A 25467-nucleotide genomic window follows, 5' to 3' on the forward strand; every position below is an offset into this window, starting at 1 on the left:
ACACGGAAGTAATTATTTTTTTTAGTTACGTATGTGTGTAGTTGCTTCACGAGTTTAAATTAGGTGTAGCTCACTGTTTTTTTGCGTTCCTGAATCCAGTTATTTTGCTTTTCCAGCATTAGGGACGCCGTGAAGCGAACTGCGTAATCTCCATCTCCGTGTTCCCGCAATAACGCTACCATTCTAGCGCGTTGTGTCACGCGCGGTTTCCGTAAGCCTCACACCCAATACCCCACTTTCTTTATGTCAACGATTTAGCGTACTAGCACCGAGTTACCCTTCTCTAATATCTGGCGGAGGTGAAATGGACACGACGAAGTTTACTGCGCAACGCCCAATGTGGAATCTGTTCGTATAATTCGAAAAATTGTGATGTAAATGTAGGCTTTTAAAGTTCCACGTGTACGTGGGTAATTAAATTCCTGTTTCGGAGACTGCTCGTGACCTGAGAAAAGAATCGGTAACCAAGTTGCTCGTGATTGCCTACCATCTGTGTTCAAAGACCAGATTTAGGGCTTGGACACTAAAATATCCAGTACTTGGTAAGAAATTAAAGTCACCAGAGAGACTCCACCTTTGGCGAATTCTTTTGCAGAAATTACCTGTATGAAAGAGTAAAATGGGTTTTTCTTTCATTTACTGTGAAAGAAATGAAATATTTAAATTGCTAAGACAGCGAAAGAAGAAAGATATAGATTGTATTTTAATGTCCACCTGTTATTAGCTCGGCACGTTTATCCGAAATTACGATATATTTCTAACAAATTGCTGAAGTGTTGATATATATGTATATTGTTTAAATGGGCCTTGTCAATGGAAGCAGAAACAGTTTCGTATACTTACGTAGCCCAAACACTGATGTACGGTTTACTGGTTTCAGAACCAGGACATTTACAAACAAAACTGCTCACAAATATGTTGTAAGTAATGTCTATGGAAGGTTTCTTTTGTGTGTGTGCATATAGACACAAACATACGTACGTAAAATTCTGTTTTTAAAAAAGCTGAAATTTAACACTGGCTAAAAATGCTAACCACGAACGCTTGTTTACAATCAAAAAATATCCAGGTTGCGAATGATGAAGCGCAGTATATCCTTCATTAAAGTATACTTAATTAAGTCGTTGTTAACATCGATATGAATTTCATTTTAATCTTAGCTTACGCGGCTTACAGGATAAGCAAAGCTAACCTCATTAACTGTACATAATTCTAATTTCTTCACAGCCTCAACCGTAGCTATTTAAGTAACGATATGTTTCTATGGGCAGTCACTTTTTCTTGAAGTGCCATAAACTGTTTTACTTTCGTTTCTTTAGTGACCGTAAACCCAGAGTTTGACTCAATACTACAACTGCGAAATAGACATTAAATGTTTAGTTCGTATCTAATAAACTGGCGTGTTATCTTTCTGTAATCACAGTGCACAGAAAATATCCAATAAAATACGGCTCAAGTGAGAAGCACGCGAGATAATAAGTTAAACAGTTAATAAAACAATTCGTCTGAGTTACGTTATTGTTTTAATACCCTATCTTGCTTCCATACATTCGATACACGTCTTTATAACCTGGATGTTTTTCCGCCGTCACTCTGTGTTTTTACCTTTGACGATGTTTCTCATCAGGTATGGCTAAGGCAAGTTATACAATACTTGGTGGCTCTCAAGTAGCGTGTGTAACATTCGCATATATTCACACTAGTTTCTACAGCCGTTATTTACAGATTTTCACTTGATTTACACCAGTTTATCCGACCTTTATTAACGGTTTCTCCACTTGATTTGTGTCGATTGTTCCAGTCGATTCACGTCAAAACATCCAGCCGTTACAAATCGGTTTCTCCAATCATAACATGTGATTTCAGTGCTTGTTTATTCGTTTATTTTAAACTGTTTCAATTCTGTTTGTTTTTCGAAATTGTAATATATATTCTAGTGTAAACTCTGTGTTCATATATATGTATATATAACTAGGATAACAGGATATTACAGCTTCTTCCTTATTACTAAATTTTACAGGGTAAACCAAAAACTGTTTTTTATACATTTGACCACGACTAAAACGAGTTAGTTAAACAGAACCGCCTGATACTTTTAACAGTGATGGTGGTTAACAAACATTTAGTTAAATGTACTGAATGAGACTGTTCTTAACAGGGTTTAGTTAAACAAAACCTAATGCTCGGAACAGACGTTTACTTCAAATAATAATAGGATTGTAACTCTTCGTAGGGTTTAGTACAAAAGAATGTAATGCTGAAAATAATTAATTCTTGAAGTGGAAAACTTGTAGACCATTTAACTGATGTAAAGTATATAATACCTTATGATTAACTGTTATTAATAACAGAAAAACGACCATGAAAATTACGGCGTGATTTCATGTTCTTGTCTCTGCTTCATTCTGCACACACACACACACATATATAGGAAAATAGATACAGGTAAACCTATAGATTTTGTTAGAAATAATTTGTTTTTGAACTAGACCACTAACTGATAGTTGAGTGTTTTTGTTTTCGAATTTCTTTGTGTTTTACCTTAACTATCCACTATTGAACAGGTGTATCAGCTACCGATCTAGCCTTTTCTCTTACATACAGCTGATATGTATGTGTTACACGTTGGTATAATTTGTTCAGTCTAATGTTAAAACATAAACTAATTAAACCGATATTGTACGGTTACAGTAAACAAAAAGATATCTGAGTCTGAATATATTACAAAAACTGTTCGACTTTATTATTTATAAAATAGGCTATTTCTCTAGTAGAAACTTTATTGCTCGGTGAGGAAGCGAGATGATACTATGTCTTTGTTTTTGAATTTCAGGCTAAGCTACTTGAGGTCTATCTGCGCTTGCCGTCTCTAATTTAGCAGTGTAAGACTAGAGGGAAAGTAGCTAGTCATCACCACTCACCGCCGACTCTTGAGCTACTCTTTTACCAACGAATAGTGGGATTGACCGTGCGCCCCCACGGCTGAAAAGGCGAGCATGTTTGGTGCGACGGAGATGCAAACCCGCGACCCTCAGATTACGAATCGCACGCCTTAACCCACCTGGCCATGCTGGGCCTTGTCCCTATAGCTATGATATGCACACTTTAAACTATTTATATATACATGTGTGCGTGTGCAAGAACACTTATTTTTGTTATAATAGTCAGAGCCGAAATATTCAAAATTAGTTGTATGTACGCCATATTATTCAGCAGAAGGAAAACTCTGGACTACAGAAAAAAAAAAAAAACCTTCCAAAACGTGGACTCAATTAGTTCGGCCAGCTAAATTATACATTATAGTTACATAAAAATAAAATAAAGTGTAATATTATGTACTTACAAAATATAGCAGACTTTGGTCATTCGATCCTTAAATGCTTAAAACAAATGATAACGTTAATATTAAAGATAAACTGAATGACCTTGTGTAAAAATTTTACCGCCCCTTATAATGATAGACTTAAAACGTTTTGTATGTAACATATCTAGAGTGTATAAATAAGGTAGAATAAGGAATACAAGCCGTTGAACACTGCACAACCGACCGGACGCCAGCGGATTGTATAAATAAGGGTTAGCAGCCCCAAACACAAAGACCACTAATCTGTTCACTAAAGCGTAAAAATGGACATTCAAGTGGAAATCTTTATATATATGTGTTTGATAATAATATATACGATTTAAGCTTCTTTCGTGGTGTAAAATCAACTATAAATAATTCTTCAAGAAGAAAAAAACCACCTGTATAGCAAACTGAGAAAGTAAAACAGTAGATTTCGATACTCGCCCATAATGTCATTATAGAGTTCATATTGTCGACATATTGTTTGTTTTCCCTAACCGTTGTTCCTACTCTGTTCGCGTGTCTACATAATTTATCTAAGTAATTTCTACAATAATAAACTGTCAAACAACGATTTATAAGCACAATAAAGTGCTTTATTTTTAGAACATACTACATGTTTCGACAGAACACTGGTCTGTCTTCTGTGTCTGAATAAAATAGTCCAATATTTTGTTGAAACGTGTTCATGGTCATTCCAAAATAAACCACTTCGTCGTGTTTATAAATCGTTGTTTGTCAGCTGATTACTACAACAGGATAATTTACTTCGAGACTCAAGCAGTCTCTTTTTTATCGACATTTATTCAATTGTTATTTCCAAATGACCCACGTGACAGCCACCGTTGATGACTGTGTGATTAAACGGTCTAATTTCTTTGTCTTGAGTCACCCAATGGAATAAAAGAGGATTTGTGATAAATTACCAAAGCTAAAGTTTTGCTTGAACGTTGGCCAGCATATTGTATGGACTTTCTTGTGGTCAACAATAATAAAAAAGATTAATTGGTGCTTTTTGAAATGTTAAAAACCAATTTAGATTATAATTTCTCTGGAACAATAGAATAACTGCATACAAGGACTGTAATAAGACAAATAACTACACTGTGGAAGGTTGTTGAAACGTATTTTATCTACAGCCTTATCTTTGTGCTTAGAGTGGTTGGACCTAAAATGTGATCATTTTTAGAAGTCATGTAGAGTAACATTATGGTATTGATTTCCCCGTTAGATGTATGACAAATGGAAGTTTGGAGCTTATGAGAAACAATAATCAGTGATGTCGAGAAAACCCACTTGTAGAGAAATATATATGCAAAAACGGCTCGTTTGGGTTGAGAAAATATTTTACATAGAAGGTCGAAACGTTGTTCGCTCTTCTATGTAAAACGAGCCGTTTTTGCATATATATTATAAGAAACAGTTTAATGCATTGGGAAAACTTATTTCTTTATCACTAACTATAATATAAGGCATTTATTGTGTTTAATTAAACCCACGTAGGATTATAAAATGGATAAATCACATTTTAAAAAATCCGTTATCCGTAGCGCTTTCGGAAGATCATTCTTCGAAACTGAGCTGGTAAGAAAGGTCTCACTTTTGGAAGCGCTTAGGCTACAGGGTTTATCAGCGTTTGTAAGTGTTCGTTTTTTCAATCTTCCTTTTTAAGAGAAACATAAAACTCTTAATCTAAGGGACACTAGTTTGAATACCCTGGCCCAGCATGGCCTAGCGCGTAAGGCGTGCGACTCGTAATCCGATGGTCGCGGGTTCGCGCCCGCGTCGCGCTAAACATGCTCGCCCTCCCAGCCGTGGGGGTGTATAATGTGACGGTCAATCCCACAATTCATTGGTAAAAGAGTAGCCCAAAAGTTAGCGGTGGGTGGTGATGACTAGCTGCCTTCCATCTAGTCTTACACTGCTAAATTAGGGACGGCTAGCACAGATAGCCCTCGAGTAGCTTTGTGCGAAATTTCCAAACAAAAATTGAATACCCTTCACACTAAACATTCTCGCCCTTCCAACCGTGGAGTCATTATAAAGTTACGGCTAATATCACTATTCGTTATTAAAAGAGTAGCCTAAGAATGGGCGATGGGTGGTGATGACTGGCTGCCTTCCCTCTAGTGTTAAACTGTAAAATTAGGGATAGCTAGCCCAAATAGCCCTCGTGTAGTTTTACGCGTAATTTTGAAACAACAAACAAAACAACAAACAGCGCTACACGCATACAACTTAGCCACGCCCACCATTCTTATGGATTTTTTTAGTATATGAAATATTAAAATGTTCTATTCTCAGATAAAAAATTTAAACGTTTCACTGATATAGCACTGAGCAGAAGTATGGTTAAAGGGTTAGCGGGCCGGACTGCGTACCCGAATGTCCAAGGTTTGCGCCAGTCCTGATACTGGGCATAATACGATTGTCTGTAGTAGGCTTTATACCGGTTTTAAAATTTCTAATTGATTGGATTCCTGTCACTGACGGTACAAACTGTAAACACGTAACAGCACTCTAAAGTAAACTCTCTTAATAAGCTTCTTCTACGTGAAGAAATGAAACAAACACCAACTCAAGAATGAATAATTGTTCACGTTATCACAATCTAAACAAACTTTCGTCCCGGGTTCGAATAGGTAGCTGGCTTTATAACAGTAGTAAGAACACGCATGCAAAACTCGACAACGGAGACCCCATCCATAACAGTTCGTTTGATTTGAATTTTGCGCAAAGCTATACAAGAACTATCTGTGCTAGCCATCTTTAATTATGCAGTGAACAACTTAGAGTAAAGGCAGCTGGTCATCACCACCCACCGCCAACTCTTGGGATGCTCTTTTACAAACAAATAATGTTATTAATCTTTGTCAACGCTGTGCGGCAAGTGAAACGCAACGTCACCATAAATGTGTGACAAGAATGGAAAATTTCAGAATTATAACATTGTTAATCTATTAAAGAGCACCTCACCGGGAAAGCACCTTCAACTTGAGGGAGGCTCTTAGACTCTGATGAAATTCGTTTCAGACTTCTGATTTTAGATCTAATTAGGTTTTATAGATGGCATGGATAGGTTGTTAGTTAGAGCTATTCGCTCGCAATCTGAGGGTCGCGGGTTCAAATCCCTGTCACACTAAACATACTCGCACCTTCAGTCGTGGAGACGTTATAATGTTTTGGTCAGTCCCATTATTTCCAAAAGTCAAGTATGTTTAACTGTGTGTCAGTTCATTTTCCAGTATCACACCTGCAGTCCTGTTTCGTAAAACGACACCTCACGAGCTCTCCAACTTTGAGCAGGGGCGGGGGATTATCGCCAGTAATGATATGAAATTCAGCTCTATAGCTTAGCCTAACTTCACTAAATTATTGTAGCTTTGATAGAAAGCAACGAATTGCGAAGCAGGACAAAATATCTGTTTACTTTACTTATTGTCAAACCACGTGTTTGATTTAACCATCATTGATTTAACGTAATAATTTAATTTAAATGTCTAATATTTTAATTTCTTAAATACAGTTGCTACATAGACTTTTCGTCTGATTTCCTTATTTTAAATTTACCAAACTTTGTTTTTTCTTCACATACAAGAACTTATATCACAATGGAAGTGACTTGTCAGATGTACCGATAGTAATTCCTCTCCCATAACTCTGGCGTAAGTTGTCACTAAGGGTTATTAAACAAACATTATGCAATCTTTTAACGTTTTAAGATGGTATTCTATTAAAACTTCTCTGGAGTACATCTCCAACTCAGTTTTAGCGAGGTAATAAAATAAGAGGGAGAAAAGAGACGGTAAGTATAATTATTTAGCTTCAAGGGCTTAGCTTACATGTACACTTTAAGCCGCTCAGAAGAAATGGACCAATTATGTAAAGTTTCCTTCACTATGCTCTGAATAGCTGTATATAGATGTTGTTCTTAAGGTACTGAAGTAGAAACGTAAATGTATGTGGGTCGTCGGATTTTCAACCTGTTATTACAATGAAACGATGAGATTCGTTTATCGTCGCCCATAACAGGCTCTAGATAATTCCGATTTTCTCCACCCGTGGCGTCATTGCTACCGTCTGCTAAATATTAACTTTCTAATGGCCTGAAACAAATGCTTATTATCTCTTCAAATACCTACTTGTTATTGTACCAATACAACAACAACAAAAAAAAAAAGTATACTTATTGCTCAGCGCCCTCTGATGGGAGTTTCATCGTTCTGCTTGTGCCGAGAGCTTTGCTGACAACACAATTTTCTCGTAAGTCGTAAATTATCTGCTAATGAAAGTCTCATCTCAACACTGGGTTATAGCAACAGCTACCTCACTTACATAAAAAATGCTTTACAGGTTGTTGTTTTTATCGTTCCAGTGTTTATTTTTTTATTATATACATAAAACTCTTCATAAAAGACGAACTTGCATAGCTAACACACAGCCTTGTTTTGTCTGTGCTACAGCTATCGAACCTATTGCTCGTTGCAAAGCTCGCTTCAATTATATAGTTTCTGCTATTTGCTTTTGAAGTAACTCTCAAGTTCAAACTCAAGCATAACCGAAGAAACCTAGTTTCACGACATATTTATATTTTCTGTAAACCTATTTTTTTAGGGCTACGTAGCCCTAAAATAAATTTTATTTTTACAGTGCTTTACGTAACTTCGAAATAACAATTATTTGAGTCTTATTTTTTCAAGGGAACACCAAAATAGAAACACAACTATTACATTTTTACATATCTTTGAAATGCTCTAACTAATATTATTGTGTTACGCATCTTTAAACGTAATTAGGTACTGTGTGTTACGTGTCGCAGACAGATTTTCAGTATGTTACGTTTTACTGTGTAATGTATTACCGAGTTATTTATATGTATTACATGAAAGTTATCCGTTTCACTGCAGTACACGTGTCTGACGTAGCCAAGCGCGTGCGAAATAATTTAATTTCTTATTGGATTTCACACCTTTAAAGTAGCCGAATTTGTTGGCTTACAAGCATTAAAGGGTATATACCTCTGAGTTTTACTGACAAGAAACACAGTTTCTAGTGTTAGTTACTTTCACAAACCTTTCATTTTCAGAAAGTGACAAACACCAATCAAACCTTCGAACATATATTTTTATTTACAACTTCAGCACTTTATACTGACACACACATATATATATGGATCAAACACGTGATTACTGAGTTCACACATTATGTTTAATGGAAAGTAGAGCACAAGCTGTTTTATGTTTACGTGTGTGAATTTTGTAAAAGAATGTTTCGAATGTTCTTCCTCAAAAATACTGTAAAACTAAAGGCAAAAACCTTATCTATGAATAAAGAAGCGTTGTTACAGAAACCCATGAAATATTAACATTTGTTCTCATCATATGTCTGAATGACTAAACCTGAGAAACATACATATATTATTGTAACATAAAACCTCTCTCTCTCTCACAAAATCCCCGTCACACCAAACATGCTCGCCCATTTAGCCGTGGGGACGTTATAATGTGACGGTCAATCCCACTATTCGTTGATAAAAGAGTAGCCCAAGAGTTGGCGGTGGGTGGTGATGACTAGCTGCCTTCCCTCTAGTCTTACATTACTAAATTAGGGACGGCTAGTGCAGATAGCCCTCGAGTAGCTTTGCGCGAAATTCAAAACAAACCAAACAACCCTCATAAAATAATATACGTATAGGAAAACACACATATAATTATTCAAATAAACATAGATTCTATTATTATAACTTCTAATATAAGGATATTTAATATAAAAATTATTACAAACGTACTAGCACAATCAAAGACCACCTAATTCCTAATCTAGTTTCCTGTTTAGGTTTGAGCTGTCCACGTTATCTTCATCTTGTTCAAAGCGTTGCGAATACTGGGGTAGACGAAAATAAAAACAGAATGTTTAACATCAAAAACGAAACATTTTGACAAATTAAAGTTAATTTATGAACCAATATTTTCAAAATTAAAATTAATTATCATGTTGTGAGTAATTGTTACTGTTTTAACGGTAGACTTTAGGGCTAATAACGAAACTAGAATTTGTGAATCGATATTTGGGAAGACAGCCCCCTGGGCAGCTTCTCACCAACACAAACAAACACCTGTTGTTGAGCGTGTATAAGCTGAATATAAACACTCTTTATTCGGTTGCCCTTAATATATTAACACTAACGCACACAGTATATTAACACTAACGTACATGTTAACTCTTAATTTTGTACAGTATTATCTTTAACTGTTCATATTACTTTTCAAAATGGCGCCACAGGTCAGGAGATATAAATATATCAATTTTAAAGAGGTAGTTGCCATTGTTCATGTGAGGTTCTTAATTAACATCAATATGTATTCTTTTGGTCTGCTATTTCAAGTGTTCGTTTTTCCTCACCATTTTTTTTTTTTTTTTTTTTTACATACAACCTAACGGTATCGTTGTTAAGCAGACACCCGCTTGGGAGGACGAATCTACCAAATACCCCAGCAATATCGTGGCTATACGAACACCCACCAGGGCCAAGGATGTTTTGGAATTTCGCACAAAGCTACTCGAGAGCTATCTGTGCTAGCCGTTCCTAATTTAGCAGTGTAAGACTAGAGGGAAGGCAACTAGTCATCACCACCCACCGCCAACTCTTGGGCTACTCTTTTACCAACGAATAGTGGGATTGACCGTTATATCATACACCCCCACGGCTGGGAGGGCGAGCATGTTTAGCGCGACGCTAAACGGATTACGAGTCGCACGCCTTACGCGCTTGGCCATGCCAGGCCAGGACCGAGGATATCACATACCTCAGTAGTATCATTGTTAGATGGACACCCACCAGGAATGAGTTTCAATTGCTCATTGTCATGGATTAACTGGTAGAAATAGGTTGACAGAAGTACAGCGCAAACATCTCTTAACAAAACAGTACCGGTCTGGAATAGCCAAGTGGTTAGGGAAGCTTGACTCGTAATCTGAGGGTCGTGGATTCGAATCACCGTCACACCATATACGTTCGCCCTTTCAACCGTGGGAACATTATAGTGTGACAATCAATCCCATTATTCGTTGGTAAAAGAGTAGCCCAAGAATTAGCGGTGAGCGGTGATGACTAGCTGCCTTCCCTCTAGTTTTACACTGCTAAATTAGGGACGGCTAACGCAAATATAACGCGAAATTCTGAAAACAAATACATGAAATAGTACTATTTATTTTTTCTCTTTGCGAAAACTCAATAAGTTAATTTAATTGGCGGACGGGAAGATAATGGACTAGACGCACACGTTTATTGGTTATTCATAATCAGCAGTCTAACCAGTTTGTGCTAATTTCAATTATAATATAATTGTTTCTTATAAATGTCTTTTAAATCACACTGTGAATTTTTCAAATGTTTTATTTATTTTGTATCTTCCAGCTTCGACGCCAACAAGTCAACGAAAGGCGCGTCAAAGCTACGACGAGACCTTATTAACGCGGAGATCGCGAATCTGCGTGACTTGCTCCCTCTACCATCGTCTACTCGACAGAGATTGTCTCAGCTTCAGTTAATGGCATTGGTTTGTGTTTACATGAGAAAAGCTAATTACTTCCAGAACGGTAAGTGAAAAATAATTATACCAATAAATCCCCCACGATAATTAATCAATTAAATTATTCTTTACAGAGACATTTGATCAACAACGATTTGTTCAAGTTCGATTGTTCATATTAATTAATCCAGTGTCAACAACTCTTCTCCAGATTTAATGAATAATGATGGGCCCGGAACGGCCCAGTAGTTAAGGCAGTCGACTCGTAAATTGAGGGTTGTGGGTTCGAATCTCAGTCACATCAAACATGCTCGCCCTTTCAGCTGTGTGGACGTTATAATGTGACGGTCAATCCCACGATTCGTTGGTAAAAGAGTAGCCCAAGAGTTATCGGTGGGTAGTGATGACTAACTGCTTTCCCTCTAGTTTTACACTGATAAAGTAAAGACGGCTAGCGCAGATAGCCCTCGTGTAACTTTGCGCGAATTTCAAAAACAAGCAAACAAACCAATCAGTAATGATTATTCAGACCTAAGTATCCGTTATTCCAGTGTTTAAAACTGTACTCCATTTTTGTCAACAATTCTTGTTTAGGCTTAACTGTCTGTGCCAAATATTTCATTATTAACCACCTTATTCCATATTTTGCTAACACGGACTTGTTCAGTTTGAATTGGTGACAATTATTTAATTGTTTGAAACAACAATCAAGATTTAAGGATATTCAATAAGTTATAACATTATCACAAGTTATAACATTATATTAAAAAAATACAAGTTTTTTTTTTTGTATTTACTACTGCAATACGGAGTCAAACATCATAAACGGTATTGATACGAACGATGCTTCTTGTCTCACGAAGTGACGCCAACAATTAATTTAGTAAAGTCTGTATGTGTGTTAAACCATAGTTTATATAGACTCTATGATAAAATATAAAGCAAATATTATACAATACTATTTCTAGGTTAAAGTTTGATAAAAGTAACCAACATTTGGACGGCTTTTGCCACACACACCTGAAGTCAGAACGTCTTTGTCTCATTTTAAAACAAAAGTATTGTTGTAACCCTTTTGCTACCTGTTCCAATGTCGTAAACACTCTTTAGTTCTATATGAAACAACAAACAAACACACACACGTATTATTTTTGCTCGTATTTGCAATAGGGGTGTATATCTCACCCCCCAATTCTGGAGTTTGTACTTCTTTATCTGGCTTCTTATACAAAATACACCCATGAAAATCAACAGTCATTGAGTTTGTTTGCTACAGTATGTTTACCTTCAGGGTCTTAACTAGAGTAATAAAACTAACGTGGTGCTGCAATAATTATTGGTTCGAAAATCGTTTGTAACACGTGCATTAGGGATGGAAGAAGGATTTGGTTTGTATATCAATAAAGCTCACACTAATCCTGCTTTGTACTTTTATTTAGCACCTACCAGCTAACCAGTTTGTTTGATTTAGTTTTACCAAAAAGAAATTGTTTGTTTTTGAATTTCGCGCATAGCTACACGAGGGCTATCTGCGTTAGCCGTCCCTAATTTAGCAGTGTAAGACTAGAGAGAAGGCAGCTAGTCATTACTACTCACAACCAACACTATGGCTACTCCAAATAGTGGGATTGACTGTCACTTTATAACGCTCCCATGGCTGAAAGGGCGACCATGTTTGGTGCGACGGGGATTCGAACCCGCGACTTTCAAATTACGAGTCGAACGCCTTAACCCACCTGGTCATGCGGGGCCATTGGAGGGGGGCGCGAAAGTTTTATTTGAAGCATGAACCAGCGAGTAACATCTAGTTGCTAACACTATCTTAAGCGTCGGTGAGGTAGTTCTAATTTGTGATGTCTGTTTTTCTTATTGTTTACACCTGAGTGCAGTGAACGTGAACTTAAGATATTATTCAATTACTTCGAGTTTAAAATAATAAACAAAATTACTAGAAGAGGTTTGGATTCCTCATGCGATTTATTTCAAAGAATCGTAAACCTGTTAACACATGATTCCCCGCTTCACAATAAATAACCTAAATATGATTTTCGTGTAATTCACAGATATTTTAAATGTCAACTGCTTCAACATTATCGGTCTTAATTAGCCACATAGGAGCGCTGCATTGACCAAACCCATTTTAGCTGTTTAGGCACTTTACGTCACAATTGTATATTAGTGTGGTATATACTTTACTCAATTGGAAATCTCTGATACGGCGAATTATAAAAGCATATATTTTCTCAACGTAACCCAGAGGGAGAGCAGTAATTCTACATGTTTACAACATTAAAGTATTGGGTTTTATTCTCTCAGTGGATGCAGGAATATCCAGATGTGGCCTTGCTTGACAGAAAACAAAATCGCTCAACATAAAATCAATGTACTTTTACACAAAAGTGTTTGACTTTTGATGACTGTAATTTAAAGTATTTAATAATCTTTATAGAAGTTAGTTTTCCAGCTTTTATTTTAAAATAACGCCAATGAATAAGGATATAGGCTTATCCTGAGAAAATAAGGTATATTGTAATAGTACTTATCCTCAGCGTTAGCACGACTTGACAAATAATTGTCTTGATGTAGTACTGATTAAATGTTAGTGTTAGCGTTGTAAGAAGAATAACGGTTTTAATATAATATTAACTGTCATCAGGATTAGCTTGAGTCAAATAGTAATTGACTGAATTCTCTATTAGTCTTGAAAATGCTATGGAGAATAAGATGAAAAAGGTGAACATTTCATGTCGGAAATTAATATTTTCAGTGTCAACAGTTGTTTGATTAAAGAATAAAACTTAGTTAGCTGGTCACTGTTGAAAATAAACAAAAATAATTAACAAACACTCGGTGAGTTTTACACAATATAGCCCCCTAAGATTAACGCTTTTTTTTACACATTTCAGCTGAAACATTAAACTGTAGAACCCCCTTCTAAGATGTACAGAACAAGTAATCTGTCTTTGAAGGGGTCGGCATGGCCAGTTGGTTATTGCGCTCGCCTCTTAATCCGCGGGTCGCGAATTTGAAACTCCTTTACGTCAACCATGCTCGCCCTTTCAGCTGTAGGGGCGTCATATATGTGACGGTCAATCCCACTGTTCGTTGGTAAAAGTGTAGCCCAAGAGTTGGCGGTGGGTGGTGATGACTAGCTGCCTTCCCTCCAGTCTTACACTGTTAAATTAGCCCTCCTGTAACTTTGCGCGAAAACTCAAAACGGACAAACAAACTAAATTATACTTTGAAATCTACACAGAATCAAGGGTTACGGTTCTCAAATATTTTCGAGTCTTTATTCTAATCGTATATTTGACTATTGTTCCATAATCGTTCCGGAAAAAATAACCACCACTAGGATCACACCAAAGACAATTATTTAACACTTATGTTTCTCCATAAAACGTCAGCAATGCGTGACTTTATAAGATCCCTTGAGCTTCCATTTATTTGGTCGGTGTAGCTTTTCTCCGCACATTAAAGATCATTATACGTACAAAGTAAGAATGAACGCGAATAATACGTACCATAACTACAGCAATCCTTGTATGCGTTTCCTGTTATTTATTTTTTTTTTAAAGTGTGTATATATATATAAATGTATATACATAATGAACTAAACCTAAACACAGAAGCAACATCTGTATATTTTGTTACTGGAGATTTACATTATGTTCAAACAAAGACGATATTTTTAGATTTTATTACGTTCTGAAAATGTTGCTACGTTTTCATTTAAATTCACTGAAGGTGATTAACTTATAAGTTGTTTTATTTTTATCCACGTATGTATACACTTCTTCTGTTGATTAACTTATAAGTTGTTTTATTTTCGTCCACGTATGTATACACTTCTTCTGTTGATTAACTTATAAGTTGTTTTATTTTCGTCCACGTATGTATACACTTCTTCTGTTGATTAACTTACAAGTTGTTTTATTTTCGTCCACGTATGTATACACTTCTTCTATTGATTAACTTATAAGTTGTTTTATTTTTATCCACGTATGTATACACTTCTTCTGTTGATTAACTTATAAGTTGTTTTGTTTTCGTCCACGTATGTATACACTTCTTCTATTGATTAACTTACAAGTTGTTTTATTTTGATCCACTTATGTAAACGCTTCTTTTATCCTGTAGAGAGAACTTAATACAGACGTAACATCTGAAGTGTATAATTGAAAGTTACTGACACAGACAACCTGTCCTGTGAACTTGTGATAAGGTAACGATTCGGATAATTTACGTCTATCTTCATGAGGTCTGCAGAAGTGAATCTCACATGTCCACTAAAAAAATGTGCCTTTCAACAGCATTAGCGCTCAGTTGATCATTTCATGTTCACCGTTTGCTTTAAACAACAGTAAGACCCGGCATACGTGTTGAATAAATATAAAAGCGAGAACGATTCGATGCTACATAACAGCGATATATCGCAGTTCGAAATGTCAGACTTATTAATTCTAGGCCAAGTGTCACGATATGTGGCAGGTGAGATTTAACAGGCATATGATTTGTAGTTTCTTAATGACTTAATGATATCTTAATGTCGGATGAGGATGTTTTATTAGTCTGCAACATTTTACACGAAACAGGGAACAACAATCGCGTATCTTCTCTTTGTAGAGACACCATTTCTTGTTCTAAATCTGCCCTCGTTCAAACCTGTTATTCCACTCCGCGTTGTCTGTTCTCGGTACAACAAACAAAAAAAAGAAACAAAAATAAACTTGGAGGACCTATATCTATTGTTATTATTTTCTTATCTCATTTCAACACACACATAAATATATGTCTATTCATAGTTAATAATGATAAAAAAAAAAACGGTTGGTTACGGCGTGGTGAGGGAATAGGGAAACGTTATAGAAAATTTTATCCAGAGACTCGTGCGGGTATGTAGCGACGTTGAAAAGCTGTTTTAGTCCCACATATTCTAAGAAGCCTAAGTTTTAATATCACCGAATCGTGATGTTGCTGCGAACACCTCACAAACTAGGAGGGGCTGTGACATGTCAGGGGTACTTAGGAGACATTTCCGTGTTTGCAAATTCACTTATGTCAATACAATAGTCAACGAGTCTTAGATTAGCTACTTGCAACATATGTAATTTGTTGACTTTCAATTTGTTTTGTTAATAATTTTATCGTAGTCGTGCAACAAGTGTTGATATATATTTTTTAATGTTAACAACTGACAGAGAAATTAGTTCAAAGTCAACATAAGAAATGCTCTTAATATACTTAATTAATCGGGAAGTTTTCCTTCGATTAAGAGAGATATCACGATATAAAAAAAAGAGAGTTTTTTTTTTAATTTCGTGAAAAAATACACAAGGGCTATCTGCGCTAGCCGTTCTTAATTTTGTTGTGTAAGACTACGGAAAAGGCAGCTATTATTCACCACCCGCCATCAACTCTTGGACTTATCTTTTAACTAACGAATAATGGGATTGACTGTCACACATATAACGCCCCTACTGCTGAAAGTGCGAGCACGTTTTGTGTGACGGGGATTTGAAGCGGCGACACTCAGATTACAAGTGAAGATCCCTAGCCACCAGACCTAACGAAAATAAAGATTCAGTTCAATCTATGACGTTGATCTAAATATACTTAGATTGTTCATTGTAATTTTGTTGTTGATCTGTTAACGGTCAGAACTAGAAAAGATTTACTGTCAGCAAGCTCTATTATATTGTCGGCACTTGTTTTACCATCAGTACACTGTAATACCAGCACTGTAGTATCATCACGTTGCACCATTAACACCTTCTACTGTTATCATTTGATATGATGCTAGAATTGTTTTCTACATTCAATATTATATACTGTCAGCACTTAGTTAACTGTCAAAATTTTCGAAACATAGCATTTGCTGCTATTAATTCTTTGTACAGTCACGACTTTGAAGCATTAAGTTTTTACACTATCAATTATTTGTGCTGACAAACTTGTACTACTAACACTGTATTTTCATGACTTTTGCTAACAATGCTGTATTTTCAAAAACTATATTATGAGTGTGTTGTACTATCCGGACGCTGTGTTATAATAATTGTATTTTGTACTAACAACACTTTCAAGTACTTAGGCTATTACATAAAAATATTCGAAATCAACCACTATACGCTAGCTATACTTATAATTACTGAAAATATCGAGTTTTAGAATCAGTACAAATATAGATATTTAAAACAAACTGTTTAACCTTGACTGAAATAAAGGTAGCGATTAAAATATATTTTGTGATTAATGGACGGAAGAACAAATTAATAAACTATTAATATAAAATATTTTGTGGAATAAACTATCACGAAACCAGCCCTAAAAATCAGTTCACGTTTAAAATTTTACGTTTTCAAACCGCTGTTTTAATTAAAATAAAATTATTTTAAATACAGAGTTATGTAGAATTCAGGAGAGACATTGAAGACGATATTGCACTAAGAACTTCGACGAAACAGATTGCCTCCTGGTGGCCAGAACGCTGAAACAGATTGCCTCCTGGTGGCTAGAACGCTGAAACAATAACATTAACTAACAGTCTATAATTTGCTGAGTTGTTTCGAGAAGTAAACTGAGCTTAATTGAGGTTTTCTTTCACAAAGGTGTATTATCACATGAGAAAAACACAGCGAAAGATGTATGAATAGAAAACTTAATTGTATGATAAGAAATCACTTTTAGACATTACATATTCAGTAAATAGTTGATGTTTGTAAAACAGCCAAAGAGTATGAAGTAGAACAGGTGGTAATATTAAAATGAAGCTAAGTTGTAAGAATCGTTCTTCTAATGCGAGAAAGAGAATTGTGAATCGGTAATTTATCAAAGCAACAAGATTAGTGTTAGTTATCTCGCCAGAGGGCACTCAGTTCATCTTAAAAGTGAGCTCAACCATGACAACGGCAGCTCATTCTTGGATGGGTCGGCATAAACTGAGTAATTTTCTTACCCTCATTCCTGGCCTGGTTAGATTAACACAACAATTTCCACTTCTTAGTAACCTCTTCTCAAACTGAATCAGAAGGTTCGAACCCGCAACAGCTGCTTAATGGATTTTTAAAACACCCCGCATGGTATAATAAATATATTTTACTACATAATTGGTTTGCTTATTTCTTTTGAATTTTGCGTTAAGCTACACAAAGGCCATTTGCACTGTCTGGTCTCTAATTTAGCCGCCAACTCTTCTGCTACTCTTTTACCAACGAATAGTGGGATTGACTGTCACATTATAATGCCTCCATGGCTGAAAGGGCAACCGTAGTTCTTGGGACAAAGATTCGAACCCGCAGACTGTGAGTCGAATATCTTAACCACCTGACCAAGCCAGTCTCCTATATAACCGGATCGATATAATTTCTTTTAATTCAACAAAGAAATATAATAGCAGATTTGATCAATCAGGTTTGCCTAAGTTAAATAATTAACAATAAAGAGAAAAGTTTAGATTGTTTAATCATTAGGCGAAGTAAGTAAAAACCAATTTGATTAACCATGAGGTTGTAGCTGATGCTTATGCGCCTTCTGGCGGGAAAAGGTTTATACTTTAGAAGTCTCAATATGTCCTTTCATGTTCAACACACAGCTGAAAGTGAATACTTCATAAACGTTAATGTTTTTTTTTGTGTGGCAAAGAACTATGTAGATACTTCCTATATTGTATAAAAGTATCTCGTAAAAAAATAGACATAGAGAGGAGGGTAATTCATATTAAATAGGGAAGATAATAACTTTTATTTTTAAATTATCACCGTTAGTTTTCTTCCTTTCCCAAAACAGTTACCTGATAACAAAACTTACCACGGTTGGATTACATAAACTATTTCTGAAACCCAACTTTTGTCATTTCATATTCTCCCAAATTCACAAAACGATTCTTCTATTTTTTGAACAATTTCCTCTTTATTAATTTTTAGGCCTCTTGTTTTTCATTAGTCCATTCGTTGTTTTCAGGACGACATTTAAATATAATTAAATATAGTTAAGCACAGTGTTATTACTTTGAATTAATATCGGTTTGTATTACTGTTATTTAATACGTAATTTAACTTACGTCAGATAACTGGAAATTAGAAAAGATTGCGTCAAATATTGCGGTTGAAATATGATGCATACAGCGCCATCTGTAGTAGGGGATGTGCCTTAGTCTATTAATTAGCTAAAAATTTGTATAGCCAGCATGGAGCCTAGACATACGTACGAGACAGTTCTTGTCACAGCATTGTTTACTGAATCAACACATTTGCTGTTATTTCTTTTATTTATACCCTTTTACAGTACGGAGTTTGTTAACCTTCAAGGCATTTAAGATAGTTTCGAAAGCATAAAATTTATAGTAATATTATTTTCTTTGCTATTAGCCTCTTCTGTATCACTACGTGAGTGATTAAATCTTTTTATTAAAATATTGTTTCATGATCTAAGTACACAACGACTAGACAATTAAGGATCTAATAATAAAAGGTAAATATAAGCGCCACACATCTATTGTTTTGAAAGATATTTCTACTAGAACAGCCAGTTATCTACTAAGTATCTATTTTAGTTTCTATCGTTTGTAATATCAATTTGTTAGAGTACCCGTTTTATTAAAATCGGTGTTGTCGAAAATAGAACGACCTGTTCAGTTTCATCTTAAAAGGTGTGCAAATCTAACGTGAGTAAAAAGTGCACGTTAAGGACGTTCACTAGTACTTTCAGCTAATAGCTGACAATTCGAAAATGAGATAGTCTTAACTCTGTTACTGCTTTGTTCATAAATAAACAACTAAACCAGTGGCAAATTTATTTTTAGAGACGCATTACAAAACGACAAAGGCACGTGCTTTAATATTTATTTACTTATCTGACACTCGAAACTGGTAAACTTTGGGAGGTTCGAAGGGGAATATCCTTTCTGCATGCTCGTGGGAAATTTCAAACTCAGATGGCAGTGCCGTTGAAGAAGACTATATTCACATGGGTTTGCTTGTTTTTGAATTTCCGCGCAAAGCTACACGACTGCTATCTGCGCCAGCCGTCCCTAATTTAGCAGTGTAAGACTAGAGACAAAGCAGCTAATTATCACAACCCACCACCTACTCTTGGGCTACTCTTTTATCAACGAATAGTGGGATTGACCGTCACATCACAACGTCCTCACGGCTGAAAAGGCGAGCATGTATGGTTTAAGGGGAATTTGAATCCGCGACCCTGGGATTACGAGTCGAGTGCCTTAACCACCTAGCCATACCGAGCTGTTCATATGGGCTTGAAACAGCTAACAGGAATGTTATGCCTGCACACGTGTAATTTACCGCGCTTAGCCTCAATTGTTTATTTATCAACCTGTATTTTATAATATTTTTCAGTAATATCTTTATATAATAACTTCTGCTGGTAAAATGTGTGTGTGTTTTTTTCGGGGAGTATATTTAATAAAACACGACTTCTATTTGGTTAGTGACGTCACAGTTACATATTCAATAAACTGCAAACCAAAACTACGTGGAAATTAGTTTTTGAAAAGATGATCAAAATCAATGTTTTGTTCAAATAAGTTTGTTATAGCCCTAGCCCCAAACTGGAACTTCTTCATATCCTAATCCTTCGAAACTGCTACCAACTTTTGAAGTTTCACACGACAGCACAAATACGTACAAAACAACCAATCACGCCCATATACTTCAACAAACGTCATACATGTCCAAGTATATAAAAAAAAAAAACAGACAAAAAAAATTTAAGGTGACTAAATATACCTCATGTCGTGATATTAACACAGTTGCTTGAGACATTAGTTGGTTTACTTTCTGGTTTCTATTGAATGTTAGGGTTATTTGGAGAGTGATCCACAGTTCTTGGAGTTAAACGTGAGCAGATTGCATAAACTTCACAAGAAATGGATTACTGAAAATAAACCAACTAAATAACATAAATAATTTGAATTGTAATAATGGATAACGCAGCTCACTAAACTGTGGATCTAAGAATCAATGGTTCGCGTCCCGTTACTTTCCTTTAAAAAAGGACCCGCACTTTCCACTTTGAAACAATGGTTTTGGTAGTTAAAGTGACAGTCAAATTCCCATATTTTGAATGGGCTATTTGTGCTCTCGCCGCCACGAGTATCGAAACCCTGTTTCTAGAGCTGCAAGTCCACAGACATACCGCTGTGCCATTGGGGACTGCAAGATGTGGCATAAAAAGAGTAGTTTGACAAGGGATTGTCTGCACATGTAGCCCTGCGAGTCTTGGCGCGAAACTCAACAAAACAAACAATCAAAACGAACCGTAAAAGTAGCACAGAGATCCCATAATAAAAACAAAACACTCAGAAGTCGTACTTAAGACGTGTTTTTGTATTTAGTGAAATAAAGCAAAATTAAAACAAATAATGTTTCATGTATGCAAAGCTTACAAACAAAACTTAAGTGTACTAAGTTTCTGAAAGCAGTAAGCAAACGGTTTGTAAAGCACTTTTTAACTCCTTAAGACAACTTTAGCTGCGCCATGTTATTAAGAAAACAAGCACTTTTCATCTGGTCCTGAAACTTAAGGCACCTGACGGAGGTCGTCCTGTCGAGATCTCAACAAATTCAAGTTGTCTTGAAGGATGAAATATTTCCATTGCGTAAGAGCTTCTAAATAACTATGAAAAAATAAAAAATGAGTCAGTCACTTGTTGTAGGCTTGTCGTGACTAGGTGGTTAGAGTAATCGACTCGCAATCTGAGAGTCTCGGGTTCGAAATCCCGTCCTACCATAATTGCTCGTCCCTTCAGCCGTGGGGTGGTTATAAAGTTATGATAGTCCTACTATTCGTTGGTATAAACGTAGCCCAACAGTTAGCGATGCCTTCTCTCAGGTCTTTCACTGTTAAATTAAAGTCGTGTAGTCATGGGCGAAATTCAAAAACAAACAAACAAACACATGGTAATTTCTTATTTGGCACTAGACAGTGATTAGCTGGATGAAGGAATAAGTAACTTACAGAGTGTTTTGCAAACACAGTAAAGCTTTAAAATCACATTAAAAGATAATTCAATCCGAGTGAGAGTGGTAATTCAGTGAGAGGTAATAACCGAAATAAAGCTCCTTATTCCCTATAGACCTCAAAATTTGAGCATTTTTTCCCTATTTTTCACTATGATTTACGAATGATATTTGTTAAGTATAATACAAATTGACACTTCTAGCATAGTGAATTTTTTTGTTTTATGATAGAACTTTCTTAACGTCGTTTTTCCTTTTGTTTGTTTGTTCTTGTTTTTACCTTTGGACTAATTACAACCTGCAATAGGCTCATAAGTGAAGCAACCCAAACCATATTATTGTGATTTAGCGTAAAGCTGCAAAATGGGCTATCTTGTTCTCTGTCCACTACGGGGAATCGAACCCCATATGTTAGCGTTGTAAATCCGTAAATTTATTACTAATCCACTGGAATATGCAACCGAAATCGTAAGCTACTTTTATTTAATGTTTTAGGTTAGCGTGTCGGGCTGTAGATAGAAGGGTCCTGGTTTTAAGACGTGATGTTGAAAATTTTCCATTCTTTCAACTGTGAGTGAACTTTAAAAGTAACAATTCGGTTCCGAAAGTGGTACAAAGAGTTGATAGCGGCGCGCTCTACTGTCTGGCTATGTTCCCTCTGGTCAGAGGTTTACAATTAAGAAAAAGTATTTGTGAACCCAAGGCTTCTTTAACCTGTTTGTTTCGCCCACATGGGCATAAAGTTCCAGTCATGGGTGAAAATTCCATTTCCTAAGTTATCACAGACTATTATCTAATGTTTGATTTTTTTTTAAATATTCAAAACGTAATACTGGGTCTTAATATTAAGATTACTATTTTTTATTCCTTGCCCCTAGAAGTGCTTTCCTTATAAGATCGTATCAATATTGGAATATGGAGAAATATACAGTGATATGGATAAAACATTTTATGTAAATTAAACGTATTTGATTAAATAAAGTTTAACTATTTGACTATTAAAGTTTTCCCTTAATAATTTGATTCATTAAGTCCTTTTCCAACATTTCTAAATCTTTTTAGTTTATCGTGAAAATTTCCTGTTCTGTTTTGTGGGTCTCTCTCTGCAAGATTATGTGTGAATAGACATGAAAACACTTTTATGAATTATTCTTATCACAATGTAATGTAGGATTTACTTTAGCAATCTACTCAAAACACTTTACACGTCAAAATAAGTTCTATATCGTTGGAGGCCCCGGCATGACCAGGTGGTCAGGGCTCTCGACTCGTTATCCGAGGGTCGCATGTTCGAATCCCTGTCACACTAAACATGTTCGCCCTTTAAACCGTGGGAGCGTTATAATGTGACGGTCAATCTCACTATTCGTTGGTAAAAGAGTAGCCCAAGAGTTGGCGGTGGGTGGTAATTACTAGCTACCTCCCATCTAGTCTTATACTGCTAAATTAGGGACGGCTAGTGCAGATAGCTCTCGTGTAGCTTTGCGCGAAATTCAAAAACAAACAAACTGTGTGTGTGTGTTTTTTTTCTTATAGCAAAGCCACATTGGGCTATCTGCTGAGCCCACCGAGGGGAATCAAACCCCTGATTTTAGCGTTGTAAATCCGTAGACATACCACTGTACTAGCACGGGGCAACAAACAAACTATATCGTTGGATGTAACCTCAAGTTTTGTTAACGCCCATTTAATAGTCTAAAATAATAATTGTTCAAATTTATCTTGTTTGGTAAGATTCGTCATATTTAGTTTATCTATCAAAATTGAATGCCCTCTTCATTATCGTTGCTTGTATTTGGAATGTTTCACACGATACTGATTTCGTGACGAACCAAAGTCTTTCCAAAAGAGAGAGAGAGAAAAAAAATCATATTCGCCGTAGAGAGGTCGGAGTTCAAGGTTAAGGACAGGCGTACTTTTCCCCTGGCAACAAAAAACCAGGTATACGTCGTTACCTAAAACCGCCCACATTGAGGTTTCCGTTTAACTGGAAACAGACTTCGTTCAGTGTTAAGGCTGCGATGTCTCGTAACCTGTTCTGTTTCAGGTTCTCTTCCCTCCTGTAAAATTTCTTTATTGGACAGAAAATATAGGTTATGAATACATAATAAGAATTGTGACGTTACAAGTTAACGCTAAATAAATGTGTGAGCAAATGAATAATAATCTATTGTAATAAGCGTCTTAAATGTGGCTTAAAAATATAATAATTCAGACGTAGGTAAGAATATAAAATATACGAATAAAAATCACGAGATCTCCTTTGTGACTGGTGTGCTAAAAAGAATGTATTAATATAAGAAATTAAATTACAGATATATATGTATATTATGAAGCTTGAATAAGGTGTTTTTTTATCATAAATCCAGAAGCATAACACACGAATTTAGCTGGAAGCAGAAAAGGCTTAGGTCACAAATTGTGCTCACGTGACTTGTAAATAATACTTACAAGTTAAGAGCAGCTTAATTAAACTATTAATTGCATTGAAGTGACTTTGTGAAGTGTGTTTTAAAATGTTATCACAGCTTCTTATGACACGTAGGCTTCAAGATTAGTAAAGTGTCACTGCTTTGTCAAACTGTGGGTATTATAAAAGATAAAGAATAAATGTTGTTAGAGCGCATGTTGAGTCCAGAACCGCCAGGTCATGTGCTACTGACACAAGTTATGACGATAACTTTTTTACTGTATAAAGGAACAATAAGAACAGTTGCCTTTCAAGTTTGCAAGTTAACAGCAGAGAACAACAATAAAAAGTTCCACTACTAAAACTGTATATAATTTAAAGTGGTTTCACATCAAGATGAATATGTGTGTGTGTGTGTTTGTGTTAAAACTCGAATCCTTTCTTTTCTACAAAACTGTACTTTACCAGTTTCTAGCATCACAATTTGGCCCGGCATGGCCAGGTGGTTAAGGCATTCGACTCGTAATCTGAGGGTCGCGAGTTCGAATCCCCGTCGCACCAAACATGCCAGTCCTTTCAGCCGTGGGAGCGTTATAATGTGACGGTCAATCCCACTATTCATTGATAAAAGAGTAGCCCAAGAGTTGGCGGTGGGTGGTGATGATTAGCTAGCTTCCCTCTAGTCTTACACTGCAAAATTAGGGACGGCTAACGCAGATAACCCTCGAATAGAGTTGCGCGAAATTAAAAAACAAAAGCAAAATAAAACCTTCTCCGCAAGTGTTTTGTACTTCACGACATATCTAACTTTTACAAACGACAAGTGTCACACGATTTATATTTGTGCGTATGTGTGTGTACAAATAACTTCACACGTGAAAGAAATATATATATATATATACATTTTTTTTTTCACATGTGAAGCTCCCAGATTGAGATTAATATCTCAGATGACGTATCACTAATGTTCTACGGGTCACACATCATCACATGTGTCTCTTACGACATTTCCAAAGAGGGGTTAGATCTTTGATGGTGTATCTCAACCACTTAACTGGCCATACTACATCACATATCTTTCTTATGGGTTTTCCAAACAGAGGTGCCCCCCAATGGCTCAGTGGTATGTCTGCGGACTTACAACGCTAAAATCCGGGTTTCGATACCCGTAGTGGGCAGAGCACAGATAGCCCATTG

General features: G+C 36.0%; 1 protein-coding gene across 2 annotated transcripts in view; it reads left to right on the plus strand.

The window, feature by feature from the left end:
- LOC143228849 (uncharacterized) overlaps nt 1–25467 on the plus strand; it is an 87330-nt gene that overhangs the window by 32389 nt on the left and 29474 nt on the right. For both annotated transcript variants that reach the window (XM_076460254.1, XM_076460247.1), the window contains exon 2: nt 10764–10945. In XM_076460254.1, coding sequence (XP_076316369.1) covers nt 10764–10945 — 182 coding nt within the window. The remainder of the gene's footprint in view (nt 1–10763; nt 10946–25467) is intronic.

The sequence above is a fragment of the Tachypleus tridentatus genome, chromosome 1 (assembly GCF_004210375.1).
Source record: "Tachypleus tridentatus isolate NWPU-2018 chromosome 1, ASM421037v1, whole genome shotgun sequence".
NCBI classification, from domain to species: Eukaryota; Metazoa; Arthropoda; class Merostomata; order Xiphosura; family Limulidae; genus Tachypleus; species Tachypleus tridentatus.